Source organism: Pocillopora damicornis, chromosome 3 (genome assembly GCF_964200805.1).
Source record: "Pocillopora damicornis chromosome 3, jaPocDami1.2, whole genome shotgun sequence".
Classification (NCBI taxonomy): domain Eukaryota; kingdom Metazoa; phylum Cnidaria; class Anthozoa; order Scleractinia; family Pocilloporidae; genus Pocillopora; species Pocillopora damicornis.
Genome location: NC_142672.1, coordinates 24,952,158 through 24,967,536, shown reverse-complemented (window position 1 = coordinate 24,967,536; position 15,379 = coordinate 24,952,158). Strand labels below are relative to the sequence as shown.

At 36.9% G+C, this 15,379-nt stretch overlaps 1 protein-coding gene across 1 annotated transcript; it reads left to right on the top strand.

Annotated features, from left to right (window-relative positions):
- The first annotated feature begins 12,986 nt into the window (after positions 1–12,986).
- LOC149049000 (uncharacterized) lies at positions 12,987–15,078 on the top strand. Its single transcript, XM_089201472.1, has 3 exons — positions 12,987–13,234; positions 13,528–13,823; positions 14,535–15,078. The coding sequence occupies exons 1-2, from the start codon at positions 12,994–12,996 to the stop codon at positions 13,659–13,661; spliced, it is 375 nt and encodes a 124-aa protein (XP_089057598.1). The 5' UTR covers positions 12,987–12,993; the 3' UTR covers positions 13,662–13,823; positions 14,535–15,078.
- The last annotated feature ends 301 nt before the right edge of the window (positions 15,079–15,379 follow it).

Sequence of the window (15,379 nt, the reverse complement as noted above, 5' to 3'; positions counted from 1 at the left end):
TTTCCTTTGGAGTCAAGGCGTCACTCGGAGACGACTCTTCATAACGGCATTTCACCTTTGGCATAGGCAAATGTTTAGTGGAACCACCCGCTTGACAACAAATGTAAAAAGATAATTAGACCAGAACATATTATTTTAGCCAACAGATTTATTGTAGCAATGGAGCTTTTTCCTTTCCTAATAAAACGTCTCCTGATGAATTTGTTTCAAGGCCAATTCGTGCCACTGTATTATGCAACCCTACTTTGCATCATTTAACACAAAAATATACACGCCCACATACGCGACCAGAAGATTTCTTGTTCTTTTTTTTTCCCAGCCAATAAGAAAAATTGTCATCGCCACGTAAACGGATTTGGTGACCTACCATTTACATCTCTACTTTGCGATCGAGCGAAAAGCTTTAAAAAAAACTCTTTTCCATACAATAAGCAACTTGGGTAAGGCCACTCTAAATCTTCGTCACTAGGAACTCCTTGCTTAGGAGTTCAAGAAACAGGCAGTGTATAAAGACATAGTCGTTAAATTGGAAGTTGGTGGGCTAGTTGCTTTCCAGCAAACTGTTATTGACTTAGTTATTCATCGAAAAATTTATCTCCGATGAAATAAAACTCACCAGTTCGTTTATTACGATCAATGGGTACCAAAGCCTAAAAAGGAGGAGGAAATACTGGCAACCTTACGCTTACGGTTGGCAGTTAAGTAGTGAGTGAATTTTGCGCTACCAGAAACTTCATAAAAATATACAAACGCGTCAAATGGTCTTCCTTCGCTTTGATTTGATTACCGACAAATGAAGCGACACTTCTAGTTTCGAGGCACTGTCGAAAACGTACATAAAAGATACAGTGGCCAAAAAGCATGGTGTCTGAGAATTTGGCACTATACTTGTAGGTAATTGTATTTTTATTAAATTGCAAGATAAGTGATATATTACCAGTGATAAATTGCTCGGCTAAATCTGTGCGATTAACCAATGAATGACACAACGCATCATGTAGGACCGTGTATGTTGCAGCTGAGCCATCCCTCTCTTTCCAATGTAATAACATTTTGTAGATTTTTTCAGACCATTCCCTATTTTCATTGTCAAACGCCGTTAATTTTGCCTCCTCAATTTCAAGACGACGCCCAACTGTCTTCCATTTATCGAGTTTCTGCGAAAGCCTCTCTAAATCTTCGTCACTTGGAACTCCTTGCTTGACTACAAAAATAAAGACATCACAGCAAAGTATCAAGATGAGGGGATAACGAGTTGTACGTATCGCAACCATTCATACCATTTTTCTGGATCCACGCATTTTTATTTTACAAAGGCAGGGGGAAGGAAGATGGGGTTGGGGGGGGGGGGGGGGGTTAACAGGCTCGCCCATAGATATGTCCTCACTTTACCTCTTTCCTTTGGAGTTGAGGCGTCACTCAGAGAGGACTCTTCATGACAGCGTTTCATCTTTGGCCGAGGAAAATGCTTAGTAGAACCACCTGCATGGTAACAAATGCAAAAAAATAATTAGACCAGAAAATATTATTTGAGCCAACAGATTTATTGTAGCAATGGAGCTTGTTCCTTTCCTAATAAAACGTCTCCTGATAAATTTTTTTCCAAGGCAAGTTCGTGACATTGCATTATGCAACCCTACTGTGCATAATTTAACACAAAAAAATCCACGCCCACATACGAGAGCAGAGGATTTCTTGTTCTTTTTTTTTCCAGCTAGTAACGAAAACTGTCATCGCCGCGTAAACGGATTTGATGACATACCATTTATATCTCTACTTTGCGATCGAGCGAAAAGCTTTAAAAAATCTTTTCCATAAAATAAGCAACTTGGGTAAAGCCACTCTAAATCTTTGTCACTGGGAACTCCTTGCTTGACTACAAACATAAAGACATCACAGCAAAGCATCAAGATGAGGGGATAGCGAGTAGTACGTATTGCAACTATTCATGCCATTTTGCTGGATCCACGCATTTTTATTTTACAAAGGCATGGGGAAGGAAGATGGGGTTGGGGGGTGGAGGTTACCAGGTGCGCTTATAGATATACACTCATTCTACCTGCCAAACACGTTTTTCCTTTCTTCGGAGTTAAGGCGTCATTCGGAGACGACTCTTCCTTACGGCGTTTCACCTCTGGCCGAGGCAAATGTTTAGTAGAACCACCTGCATGATAACAAATGTAGAAAAAAATCATTAGACTAGATGTTTTGAGCCAACAGATTTATTGTAGCAATGGAGCTATTTCCTTTCCTCATGAAATGTTTCCTGAGGAATTTGTTTCGAGGCCACTTCGTGCCATTGCATTATGCGTCCCAACTGTGCATCATTTTACACAAAATGTGCACGCCCAAATATGCGAACGGAAGATTTCTTGTTCTTTTTTTTCTGCCAGGAAGAAAAATTATTATCACCACGTAAACGGATTTGGTGACCTACCATTTATATATCGTTTGCAGTCGAGCGAGAAGCTTGAAAAAAAATATTTTCCATACAATTAGCAACTTAGGGGAAAAAAAAGAGACATTCACTAGCAATGAAAACTTGCAGGGACACTTGAAGCACATGCACACTTGTATCGCATTCTTAACAAAATGTAAAAAAAATTATTTGAGACAGATTTTTTCGGTCAATAGATAGGCTTGTACACAGCCTTGACGATTTGCCTTTTCCGCTTCACTGAAGAAATCTACAAAGACAATCATTTTAAAATCATAAGTCATAGTAACTGAAAAATACAAATTCAATTACAGTGGGTGCCAAAGCCAAAATACAAATATAGATTTGTGTTTGTATACGACATTGTACCAAATAGATGTCCCTGGCAGATATGAATAATCACATCTGGTGGCAAACATCAAAGAAAACTGGACACATCTCCAATTTGTACAACTAAGCTTATACTGATCAAAACTTATGATAACCAGATCAAAACTTATGATAAAGAGTATCCACCTAAAGTCTTGTTTCAAGAGTCTTCAAAAGTCTTGTTGCACAGAAGTTGCATAAAATTTGTTTTTTAAAGTTTAACATCCTTTTCGTAAAGACGGCCAGTTAATATGTATTTAACACTTTTTGAAACATGTTCTCATCAAAGCACTAAGTGACAACTTTTTAATATGTTTGGTTGGTTGATTCAAGTTAAAATTATTTTATTTGTTAGGAAGGTGTTACATATAAAGTTCTAGAGTACTTCGGAATGTTTGCCTGTTTACTGTACATTAAGCCTAATCATGCCAACACTGATTTATTTACCATTAGTGACAAAAGAAACAGAATAGTGTGTAGCACAATTCCAGCATGTGTGTCGCACACTGTGGTCTCTAACCAGCAACTGATACTAATTCTTTTTGACGGGTGACAAAGGAGACAACCATTTCTACAACCCAAGCACATGATGGTCTTTAATAAGCCCCTGATACTAATTTATTTTTAATAGGTGAAAAGTAAACAGTACAGTGTGTTTAGAACTATTACCACAGCCTATGCATATGCTGGTCTTTAATCAGCTGGTCATTACACCTGCTCCAATCAGTCGGAAAGGTAATCTGGTGGAGGATTGGACCTTGTTGAAAGAGAGAACTTGAAAAAAAGCTTAACAAATGATCCTCAGAACAATGTTATGGGAAAGGAAACCTACCAAAAAGCTAAATATTTACCAGTTGCTGATCACACAGAACCCAACAGTTTCCATTTTTAAGCACTGCCTAATTAATAATGTCAATCATGAAGATAGAAACATTGACATCAAAAATTGGCATCTACTGGTTGCTTAATGTGTATTAAACAATGAACTTATCTTCTGCATATTGGTAACAGGAATAAAGAGCTGTGAAGTCAGGAAGTGAATCAAAGCATTAACACTTGATGAGGCAATTGATAGAACCAGAGCTGGAAAAATATACACCATTGAGCTGAAGGACATAGACTTAGAGAACTGTTTTAAGAAGCACCCTTAAGTACAGTCAAGAATCAAAAAAAGAAATCTGACAACATGCAAAAGGTACCAATGCTCAGACTGTGGAAAACCCATGAAACAATGCACATCAATTTCCTGCCTCTGGAAAAATTTAACAAGTGTCGCAAAAATAATTATTTGTTACAATGTGCACAGCCTATGCCAGTAATGGAAGAGATCAGATCACAAAGGAAAAAACTGTGTCAAAGAAATCCGCTAGGACTTTCAATCAAGTTGATGACTCCAAATCAGATGATGAGCTTTATATATCTCATGTACTCAGAAGCAGAAAGTGTTCATACCAAATGCCTTGTGGAGCCTCAGCTAAGGGAAGGTGAGAGCTCCAGTGGACAGCAAAACCATGCAAACAGATTGCAGTTCAGAGGCCAACTGACTAATTATGAAAGATTACAAAAAGCATTAAAAACATCAAGCCTGGAAAACATCTAAGCTACAGTGAATGAAGCCTTTTGAGTTCTATTCACATGTATTAAGGCTACTTCTAGCTTTTTTCTTGGCTTAATTGGTAATACAAAAGAGTGTCACAACAGCTACCTTGATCAAGGCAGCAAAAGATTGAAATGGTTTGCTTGAGCATATAATTGATCATGAGTGATTAAACACCTGCATTGTTTATTTGTTGTGATTGATGAGAGTGTTAAAAATTGGTTCAAATCTGAACCATTTGATCTGCAACGATGAGTACCAGTAGGTACAAATGAGTCGTTTAAGGAGTGATGCACAACTGGAGGAGGAGTTGAGTGGCTGCTCAAAAGCCTTTTGATTTTTCTCAAACAAGCTATCACTTTACCTAAGGATTTCCTCATGTTCCTCATCACTTATTTCTTCCCACTGAAAATCAACAGCTCTGCAAAAACTATTTCCATTTCTGCTGACATTGACTTCTCTTCTTTAAGAAGGTATATTTTCAAACACTGTAATTTGTTTATTTAAAAAAAAGTATGAATACAGGCTTCACACGCCTAAATATAACTGAAAAGACTTTAACGAGTTATTTTCTAGTCATCTATGGCTAATTTTGTAATACTTCAAGATCATTACCCTATGCCAGATTTTGCCATAAACCTTACACTGGGCTCAGAGTAGTTTACCCATGTGTGGAGCATATTTCGTGTTTTTTTTAAAATAAAAACTTACACTTCCTATGTATCAACACTATCTTAATCCATTTCTGATAAAAATTTGGCTAAAAAGTGTTGATCTATCTCCAAAATCATTTTTTTGGACCTCAAAACAACCTTTCACCATATATTTCCTTCTAACAACTTGCAATGTTTGTCCCATGGCAATCCCAGAAATCTTTGTGCAAACAAAAGTATCTGAATACTGACAACTCATTCATTGGCTGACTCAAAATGAGTGGAATAAAATCCTAGTACACCTAAGCTTAGTTCTGTTCTGATTCTGTGAATTGTCTGTAATGTACTTTCATTCCTGAACGTTCTTACCTTACTATGCTATGTCATGCTAATACTTGTTTACATATAAAATAGAACATGATGTTATCATAAAGAATGTTAAGAATGTTAACCATCATACTGGTCAACAATGTATCCCTACACATGTACATGTACTGTGTATTGGAGCTCAAATCAAGTAGTTGTGGTAATCAGTTGATATACTCTGTGGCAGACTAGAAGCTCTATTGCTGGCTGAAGGTCTATTTATTATCATTATTATCAGCATAATTATAATATTTATTTTTGTCTTTATTTTGCTATGCATAAGTTTATTTCTATTTCAATTATACATACAAGACAAACACTTACTTTTCAAGTTGCCATTCCTGTGAGATGGTAGCAGTAGTTGAATTAAACTCTCAGTTACTTGCTGTTGCTGGATTGAATCAATAATACCATCCACCAGATAAACCACAGACCCAGTAGATTGTGCGGCTGATTGTGTTCACATCAATCTACTGGGTAGTGATTAATCTGGCAGACAGCAAAAAATTCAACCAGCTGTTGGAAAAATAACTGTTCTGTGCCAAAATCACTGTAACTCCTGGCTGTTCAGTCAGTCAAGTATCAGAACACCTGCAGTTGTTGGAATGGAACTTAACCCCAATTCATAATATTCTGGAACTCAGCTGCAGGGAAGTAAAACACTTATGGATCAATTATCATTAGTTATATGATAAGCTGAATTATACACACATTTTGATTGGTTGTTATATCAAAATGTGGTAAGTTCATCCATGGCACACACTACTGTGCCTGGAGCAGCACTTTTTTGTTCTTTACACATTTTGACTTCAACCATGATCTATTACTAAACAATCACATGGTAACACAAAATCTATTTATCAAATGGAATAACCATTCAATTTACATTTTTTTCCTTTTTTGGTTTTTTGCTCCTGAACACATGGATATGCAATGAAAACAGGCTCTCATCTCTGAATCAGTTGAGAAAAACAACCATCAAAAACAATTGTCAATAGCACCAATGAAATGGTGAAGTAGATGACTTGTGTCAGCCATTTATAAAGTTCATAACTTACTTGTTTTTTAAATATTAATGTTTCAACAGGGTACTTTCTTGCAACATGATGATTTTCAGAGGCATGGTTTACAAAAGTTAAAAGCAAATACACATACTTTAAAGATGCATACAAAGACAAAATATCACAAACAAAATTCCAAAGGAAAATATGCACAAATATAGTTCATAGAGACAAGGTGCAAAATTGCAATCTGAGCTGGATGCCAAAGCTACTGAAAATTGACTGTTTGCAACTAAAATGTTAATGTTAGTAATGCTAGCAGTTATCTATTTAAGGTTTTCTCAGTATTCTTCATGCAAACCAGCACTCAGGAATGCAGAAATGAATCCATAATTTATTACATCAACTTCTGATACCGGTTTTTTGCAAATCGTCAAGATCTTTTAAACTCTTTTGTAATACAATTGAAGAGAGCATTTTTGTGGAATCATTGAGACTTAGCAACCAAATCATTGCCTCAAATAGTGACTGAATCTAATTGTTTATGACACTTGGTGCCCAGGTTAAAAAAAGTTATTTTTAGACCCTGAGTTAACAATGAAATAAAAACAGAAGCAAGATAGCACTTCAGAGTAGCTCAGATTAATAACAGGAAGCTTGTAGGCCCTGGCAACTTTCAAGTCCACAAGTTAAAAATTAAAATCATAAAAGTACCAGATTAAAGTAAAATAAACAGTACACAGAGGTAACAGACTAATAGGATGAAGAAGTTACAAATTATGCTCCCTTGCATTTGATGCAGAATGAACAGGGAACAAAACTGACTGGGCAGAGAAGAGCTGTTTGAAGTGAAGCCATAATTGAGAGTTAATTAGAACTACAGGTAGACTTATCACACCATTTTGGGATTCAAACTTAATATATACTCTACAGTGTCATAGCAGTGACATTTGAAACAGCAATTACGGCAGCAAAAGGTACAATTAAGATCCAAAACTGTTTTCAAAATGGCAAATTCAATATATCAAAATTAACTTTAAGATAGAGATGATTCAATTAAAGTCAATACTAAAGTGAGCGACAGTTAAGAATTTATAAACTGTTAGGAAAGGAAAATGGGCAAAGTCGCGATCATGACTGCTTTTCACATTAAAACAACTCTAAGGAACTCACTTCAGCAAATGATATTCCAGAATTATGATTTACAGTGTACAATGTTTGAATCAGGTTTAAGTAACGTTTCATATCGGGTGTCTTGGCTTTAACATTTCGATTGACTTATATAAAGAATATTTCTGCTGGCCTAGATGCTTTTAAATGTGGTAAATTTAGCTTTAATTTGTAAACGGGTGTCGATTAAACGATACCCATTGCGTTGAAATCGATGCACTCTATGCAAGCTGTTACCGATGGATTCGAAGTTCGTCGATTTTAAAAGAACAGTCTCAATTAATTGAAATAAATCAAACGAACAACCAAACAACAATGAGATACTGGAAAAAAAGAATTCATACGTACAGCTCCATATAAATAAACAGGAACATGATGACATAGACAACTTTCACGATGAAGCATTAAAGGTTGCTGACATGCTCATAAACAACTATAATTGTAAATGCCAATCTACAAAATTCTTCTAAGCAGCTCTAAACTATGCAATAATACATTTTATCAAGCGTACAAGAGTTAGAATTCTTGACATCCAGTAAAACCATCTCATAAATGTATTCTCTCTTAAGTTGGCAAAGCAGAACCTTACCTCTATTTCCTCTTTACTCGACGATTGCACATGCTCGTGTTTAATGAAACTGAGCAACAGCTGTTGTACAACTTCAACTTAGAGAAATGAAATTTACATAACGAACTGTTTTACAAGTTCAGAGCCGAGCTGAAAGAAGGAAACACAAGGTTTCTTTCGCTGGAACGCGAACCTGTTTATTTTTAATTTCACGAAAGGACTGTGAAGCCGCGCTTCTGCACTCCACTCAAGCTTGCCAGTCATGTGGAAAGTTAATTTTTAACGCAAGCCGGAAGTGCTGAATGTTCCAGAAATATGTTTCATTGTTATTGATCGCTCCTTGTAGTAGTAATAGCTTGGCTCAACATATTATCGATGACCTTTATGCCACAAAAAGAAAGAGAAATGAACGATGAAATACTGAAGTAGAACCATTCCGTGACTCCTTGAGGACATGTTGAATGTTGCGTGACAAGTAGTAGTACTGAGTCACGGAATTACTCTCTGGTTGACTTAATTTCACTGACACATTATTTAAGCTCTCCAGTCAGGAAACGAGTGTATTTCTGTAAAATTATTTCTGTTTGGTATTCATCAAGATCTGCCCACTGTACCAAGGATGAGGTTCACCTCCACCTGCTGTTGTAGTATCTCAAATCAGTTAGTCTACAAAATATCCATAAACGTCCGGACTATTTTATTGGGTAAAACGTATCAAGCGGGGCTACCTCATGATAACAAAACGAAAATTATTCCAGCAACACGAGTATAATTACAGACCGAATAGGACGACACGAAATCTTATTACCAATTAATCATAAAAATGACAATTTCCAAACAAAACCATTGCTTTCTTCAAAAATATTGCCATCGTTCATTGGAAAAAAAATCTCCATTTTGAAGAAAGCCCCAATTTAGGAGTCTGTACATTGTTTAGATAGTGATGAAACCAAGGTTGTGATTGGTTGATTTTAAATTACAACTTTGAATGTAATTGGCTGATTTCCTGTTCAATAAAAACTTGGCAAGTCAATTAGCGGAAAACATGAATCTTTTTTAAACCAATTGCAATCGAGGATATTGTGATTTTCATGATTACAGTGGGTAAAAATGCGTTAAGCGAATGAAAGGTCTTTCCATTTGCTAATAACATGTAATCGCGTGTGTTCTCTTCGCCTTGTGCAACAACACACTTAAATGGTCAGCATATGGAAACCTTAAAAATGTCTCTTGCTGTCAAGCAACTTCTCCCTGGGAGCCAACTATGTTGCAGATAAACGATAAAAATTTCAATTCAAAAAGATTTCAACACTTAATCTGTGGAACTGAATAAAAAAGCTTTATCTCGCTATTATATTCTCCATTTATAGACTAGTAGGTAAGTGGCTGACTCTTCTTATTACCTATTGCTATTTCAACTCCTTTACTCGAAGTTATGGAGCAACGTATCTCATCCAACATGTGTTGAAGATGGCTCCACAAATTAAACATCCCTTGTGAAATAACATCGTAGCGCGAGAATTGAAAAGATAGGTTTCTATGAAATAAATGGGCGAAAATCAGCGGGCTTTCTTGCATCCTACTAGATTAAATCCATTTAACAAATAAACAATGAAACTCATACATTTAATACATTTCTAGTTTTTAAAAAAAGAAGAGAGGGTGATGAATACGCCTGTACAAGTTATCTTTATGATCTCTTAGCTTAGCAGATCAACGACGTGTAGAAAGACTAACCTCTGTGACAGATATCTTTCGTTCTAATGTTAGGGCTGTTTTGATTTAAATTAGTAATCTGACTTGTTACTTTTCTTTTCATTAATTCTTTATCCTGACATTCCAACTTCCCATATAACCTTATTTCATAATTGGAGTCCATGAAATTTCTAAGGTAATGAAGAAAGGGAGTATGAAAATGATACGACGCTCAAAAAAGCAAAACATTACCAGTTCCAGATTTGATCTCCAAGTTTCTGTATAACAGAAAACATGTCACACAAAAGTGATTTTTTACAAAGTGTGACTTAACTTGGCAATTGAATCTCACGAAATTTTAGACTTCTGTCATAAGAAATATTTTCTAGTCTGAAACAACTATCGACTCAATCCAAGAAAAGTGATTTAAGTAAATTTTTAGTCAATCATCTCTGCCTTTGTTGATCTAAGCGTTGAAAGACCTTGGAGTCGATGTTTAGTGTTTTTGTTTTTTAGTCTCAACAGTAATTCGGAGGGTTATGGGTTTTTCTTTTACAATCCACGATTGAAAGATTTCGTTTTACATACTTAACCAATGTGGGTGTAAAGTTCTGTATCCACACACGTTCAAGGTAGGCATTTGGGAGAGTGCGCAATAGCCCAACGATCAAAAAAATAGGAAGAAAAAAAATTATCATAGGATAAAAATAGGCAGAGTGATATTTGCTCGTGTTCGATTCGGTTTTTATAGTTGACATGGTTATCAATTTAGGGACTTGGTTTTTCTTGGCACCGACATATGCTTATTAACATACGTTGATCTTTCTTGATGCAGTTTTTCTGTTAGTTTCAACAATAATTCAGAGAGTTGTGGGTTTTTCTTTTTCAATTCACCTTTCAAAAATTTCGCTTTATATACTTAAGCAATCAGAAACACGAGTTAGATCCACCTCAGATTAGTCACATAACTTTTCCCGCAATTGACTGTTCGTTATGATGTCCATTTTGATTTGCGACTGTCAGTCGAAGCGCGCTTCAAAAACTGCTTTTTCGGCTTTAGAACTGCTCTTCTGGGCTGGACTTTAAGAGATTCACTTACGACAGTAGTATATCTTGCTTTAGTCGCACGTGCATGCATGTATGGGTGTGTCTCTTTTTCTGGCCTTCTTATGGCTATTTGCGCGGTTTTTTATTCTCTGTTTCTTCCTTTATGTATTTTGCGAAGGGAAACTAATAGCCATCTAAATCATTGTGAATCGACTCGAAAACCACACCGGTAAAAAGACGACTGAATCGAGGATGGCTACACGTCTTTTTCACTTACCTTCAGACACATTCAATTTAAAAATGCAACCAAACTTTCTCCATGTAAATCTTATATTTCTATTGGCTCCTAGCATCATACCGAAGTGGAAGTCGTGTATCAAATTCTACAACTCAGCAGGGGTTCCCACCAGACATGACCTCAATGGATTGGAGTATCCTTTAGCAAGAACATCAGACTTTAGGGTTAGAGGGATAAGCGGAGGGGTGAGGAAAGTTCGTAAATTAGACATGTTCTGCGTGTACTTAGGGGCTTCCATTGGTGAAATACAGGCACGGTATTCCAACGGTTTTAACGTGTATTCCAAAAGAAAATTTCATATGGATGTAAATTTTACCATAAAAAAGAGGTTGCTAAAAAGCACTTGGAAAGCATGTGAAAATGACTTCGGCTGCACAAAGTGTTCTCACGTTTTTTAACTAGTTCTTGGAGCCTATTCGTGAAAACCAACGCATGCACTCTGTAACTTTGACACGAACGATCCGATTTTTTGATCACAAACCCTCCACTGACCGTTCATGGAGGAGTAGGGCTTATTTCTCAAACAGAGAGTGGTAGTCGACCTTACACTGGAAAAAATTCTCGTCAAAGCAAATGCTCGTCCATCCTCTTCATTAAGGAAGAGTAAAACAATAACCCTTTGACAAAAGGATTTTGTGCCCAAAAAGAGAACTAGGCTGAACAAAGAAGAGACAGAAAAGCTATCGTGCGCGATGTAAGAAAGGAAAACATTTTTTAACATTTCGCAGTTTTATTATGAAGTTGTCCCAATGAATAAGACTTTGCTCCAACGACAACAGTGTGAGTGTGAGCGGCCCTCAAGAGGACACAGAATTCTTCCACAACACTTTTCCATTCTTCATTTGGCTTCTCAGGGATGTTACTCAGTCCATTCCAACAGACTGCAGAGACATTAAGGAGTATTTCCTAACAAGGGTAAGCCAACTCATTTTGAAATGTTGGACAGAAATGACAAGAGAATTAGTCAAACGCTTCCCAAAAATATTATCTTCTTCAAACTGAAAACATTACAAAACTCTTTTTCACAGCCGCAGAAATATTGATTATATCATAGTTTTCTCGGAATAGACTCTCAGAGTTTGTTTTATGAACAAAATACTCAAAAGTTCGAGAACAAGGTTTTGTTTCTTGGTTGTAAGGTTTATTATTTAACTTTTTGGAGATGTACTGGTTTCGGAAATGGTAACAACTTGTTTTTTTTTTTTGTAACTATGTATATATCTCTCTGCAATTCGTCTAAACTCAGACGTGTCTTAACTCGACTAAAAATAAAGACAAAAGCTTTCTTTATTCTTTGCATACAGTAATTGGATAAGTCTGCTCAGTTAATTTACATATTGACTTTGCTTAAAACGCAGTCGTGTTCTATAAACAAAGAGGGACTGATTGACTGGTTTACCTTGATTACAGTGATCACTGATCACATTGTAATGTGCTCCATATCCTCAGCGATGGGGATCTAAACCTTGTATTGGCTTGTGATACAAACGTCTATATGAAAGGGATGACAGAGAATCTTGGTTTTGTCACAATAAAGTTCCCCTTATGACCCCTAAAAGACTCTGTAATAGTCTTGTGACCCTCCCCCCCTCCCGGCCTTCATCGGCAATTAATTGGCAGTCAATTTTCCATAGTATCCCCTTCATACTCTGTTGGCAATGACTGATTCCCACTCCATTCCCCACTGAAAACCATCCTCCTTCCAGAATCCTTCGCTCCCACCCCAGGAGAAAATGACTGGTTACCTATTACAACTGGTATTTAAATCAACCAGATTTTCAAGGATCAAGGAATGGGACGGGCGGACCACACCCAACAAGTCGCTGAAAGCATTTTGCGTTTCTTCCCTGGCTTCGAAGCCTTCAAACTGTCACCACCATCTGTAAGTGAAGAGGTCATGAAAAACATCAACAGAAACAAAAGTCAGATCATCAGTGAGTTCTTCTCTGGGATAGAAAAGTTCAAGGTCTTGTTGAAAAGAACTCTTACTCCTAAGCACAGCTTCAACGACGGGGAACTTGTGACTGGTGAAGGTAAAGGTTACTATAGCATCTTCGTTTAATTTTCATCTCCCGTGAGAGAGCAACTCGTAACTTCTCTCAGATTTCTATGTATTTTTCAGACGAAAATTACTGGTTTTGAAGAAAAATTTCGAGGGATTACCTTGATCTCTAGAATCTTAAGTCGCCGCCTACTTCTTGAATTATGGGAGTCACAATCTTATGCCATGTTTTTACACTTTTTGTCCACTTTATACTTTTCTAATTAAGTATGTCCTTAACCTTAAAGACAATTTTAATTCCTCGATGACCCACTCTGTTTCCAGGTTTGGCTGCCTTGGTTGAGCTTTACGTGCAGGCCATCAACACTCCTGTAGTGATTCCTAATGTCCAGTCAGCTTGGGACACATTTGTAGCAGAAAAATGTTCTGAAGCAACGTACGAAGCCATTAATGTCTAAAGCACCCTCGTGCATTCAAAACTGTCCAATCAGCTGCCTTGGGACTCCGAAGACATTCGTAAATGTCATGAAACTGCATTTGACCAAACAATTGGTCAGTTCCAAGCTGAAACGATCGAAATATCCTCTATTACAACCGAGAGGTACCTGAACGAACTGGCGGTAAGGAGTTTTAACACATTGTTTAATCATTCCTCATTCAGTACTTTGGAATAAAATGATGCCGACGAACTTTTGTAAAATTCGTCCATTATTTTCCCAACATTTTTGTGGGGATTGATAAAATTTTCGATATTTGATAGAATTCTAACAGGACAAACTCTTATGATTTCACTCAAAGTTTTGGATCTTCGTGAAATATCTAAAAGCAGCAGAGTACCTGGTTCGAAATCGAGTGCGGTGAAAGGAGTAGGTTGTGCAGAAGCATTTCCAAGGTAATGGAATATCCTTGGTTCTTTTTCCACGAGGCTCGAGACTTTCCTCAAGCTTTGCCAACGCTTGTCGTTACACATTTTCTGATGACTGTTTTTCGTGCACGTTTCCGCGCCAGGTGGAGGCTACTGCTTGTTAATTTCATGGCGGCATCTAACTGACCTAACTCTAATTTATGAGCGATAAATATTTAGTAACTGTCTGGTTATACAACCATGAATGCCACGAAATAATAGTTACAGTGCTTCCCAGCATTCATTGTTGGACTTACTAGGGGAGAATGTTCGTAAATTTCAATTATTTTGGCACAAGTTACTCACAGAAACAACAAATAAATGTCCAGTTAAAGTTTGGGAACAAACAACAGCACGGAAAGATGAACACTGGTATTTACTGTAAATATAAAAGGGCTTTTTTTTATTTTTTATTTTTATTTCTCAGTCGTTTGCTGACCGAGATTATGTCACGTGGCAGACTGAGAATGATCAGTTTACGCGAGAGGCTTGTGACGCTCTCCTGAAGCAACTCAAAAAGCAACACTTGGATCCAATCCTCGACCAGCTCCATGGAAAGGAAGGCGCCAAAGTCATGTTCGATGACATTGTAGCAGGTTACAAAAAGATTGAGCAGGACTACAAAGCTCGTACCACCGGAGCTAAACAAGTTTGTGCTGCTGTGTTCTTCGAGTTTCATCCGGTAAATAGGGTTTTTTATTTGGAAATAAAAATTCAGACCAGAAATGAGACAAATTAATGAGGTTTCTAATCTGTCTTCCTTTTTGTTTTCATTGACGTTAATAGTTTCACGGACAGCGAAAAAAATACCAACCAAATTCAGTTCCTTTAATACAAGTACATTGCGATTCTTGGTCTTAGTAACTATTATGTTGTTACAAGAGAATATAACTTTATAATCTCTTGGTAGTTACCACAAAGAAAACCAACAGACAAAGCAACGATGTAAGCGAAAGTTCTACTTTTATCACAGGAACTTACGACAGAAATGCAACAATACTTGGGCATGCTGAAACAATTAAAAAACTTTGACGAGAACTTGAGTCGAGAAATTGCCGCCAAAGCCTATCAAGAGCAAGAGAAGATAAAACTTGAGGTGCAGATGACGCAATTTTCATCGACTTGATCATCATATTACTTTTTAACGGAAAAAAATTGAGAATGATAAATGCTGGGAACGGAGAATAGGAAATGAAGAATAGGAAAAAGGGAAATGGGAAGAGGGAAGTAGAAAGGAAAATAGGGAATGGAAAATGGAATAGGAATTGTTTT

Coding starts and splice junctions, on each gene's coding strand:
- LOC149049000 (XM_089201472.1), top strand. CDS start 12,994: ATGGGACGGGCGGACCACACCCAACAAGTCGCTGAAAGCATTTTGCGT. Junction 13,235..13,527: donor GGAACTTGTGACTGGTGAAG/GTAAAGGTTACT, acceptor CTCTGTTTCCAG/GTTTGGCTGCCTTGGTTGAG.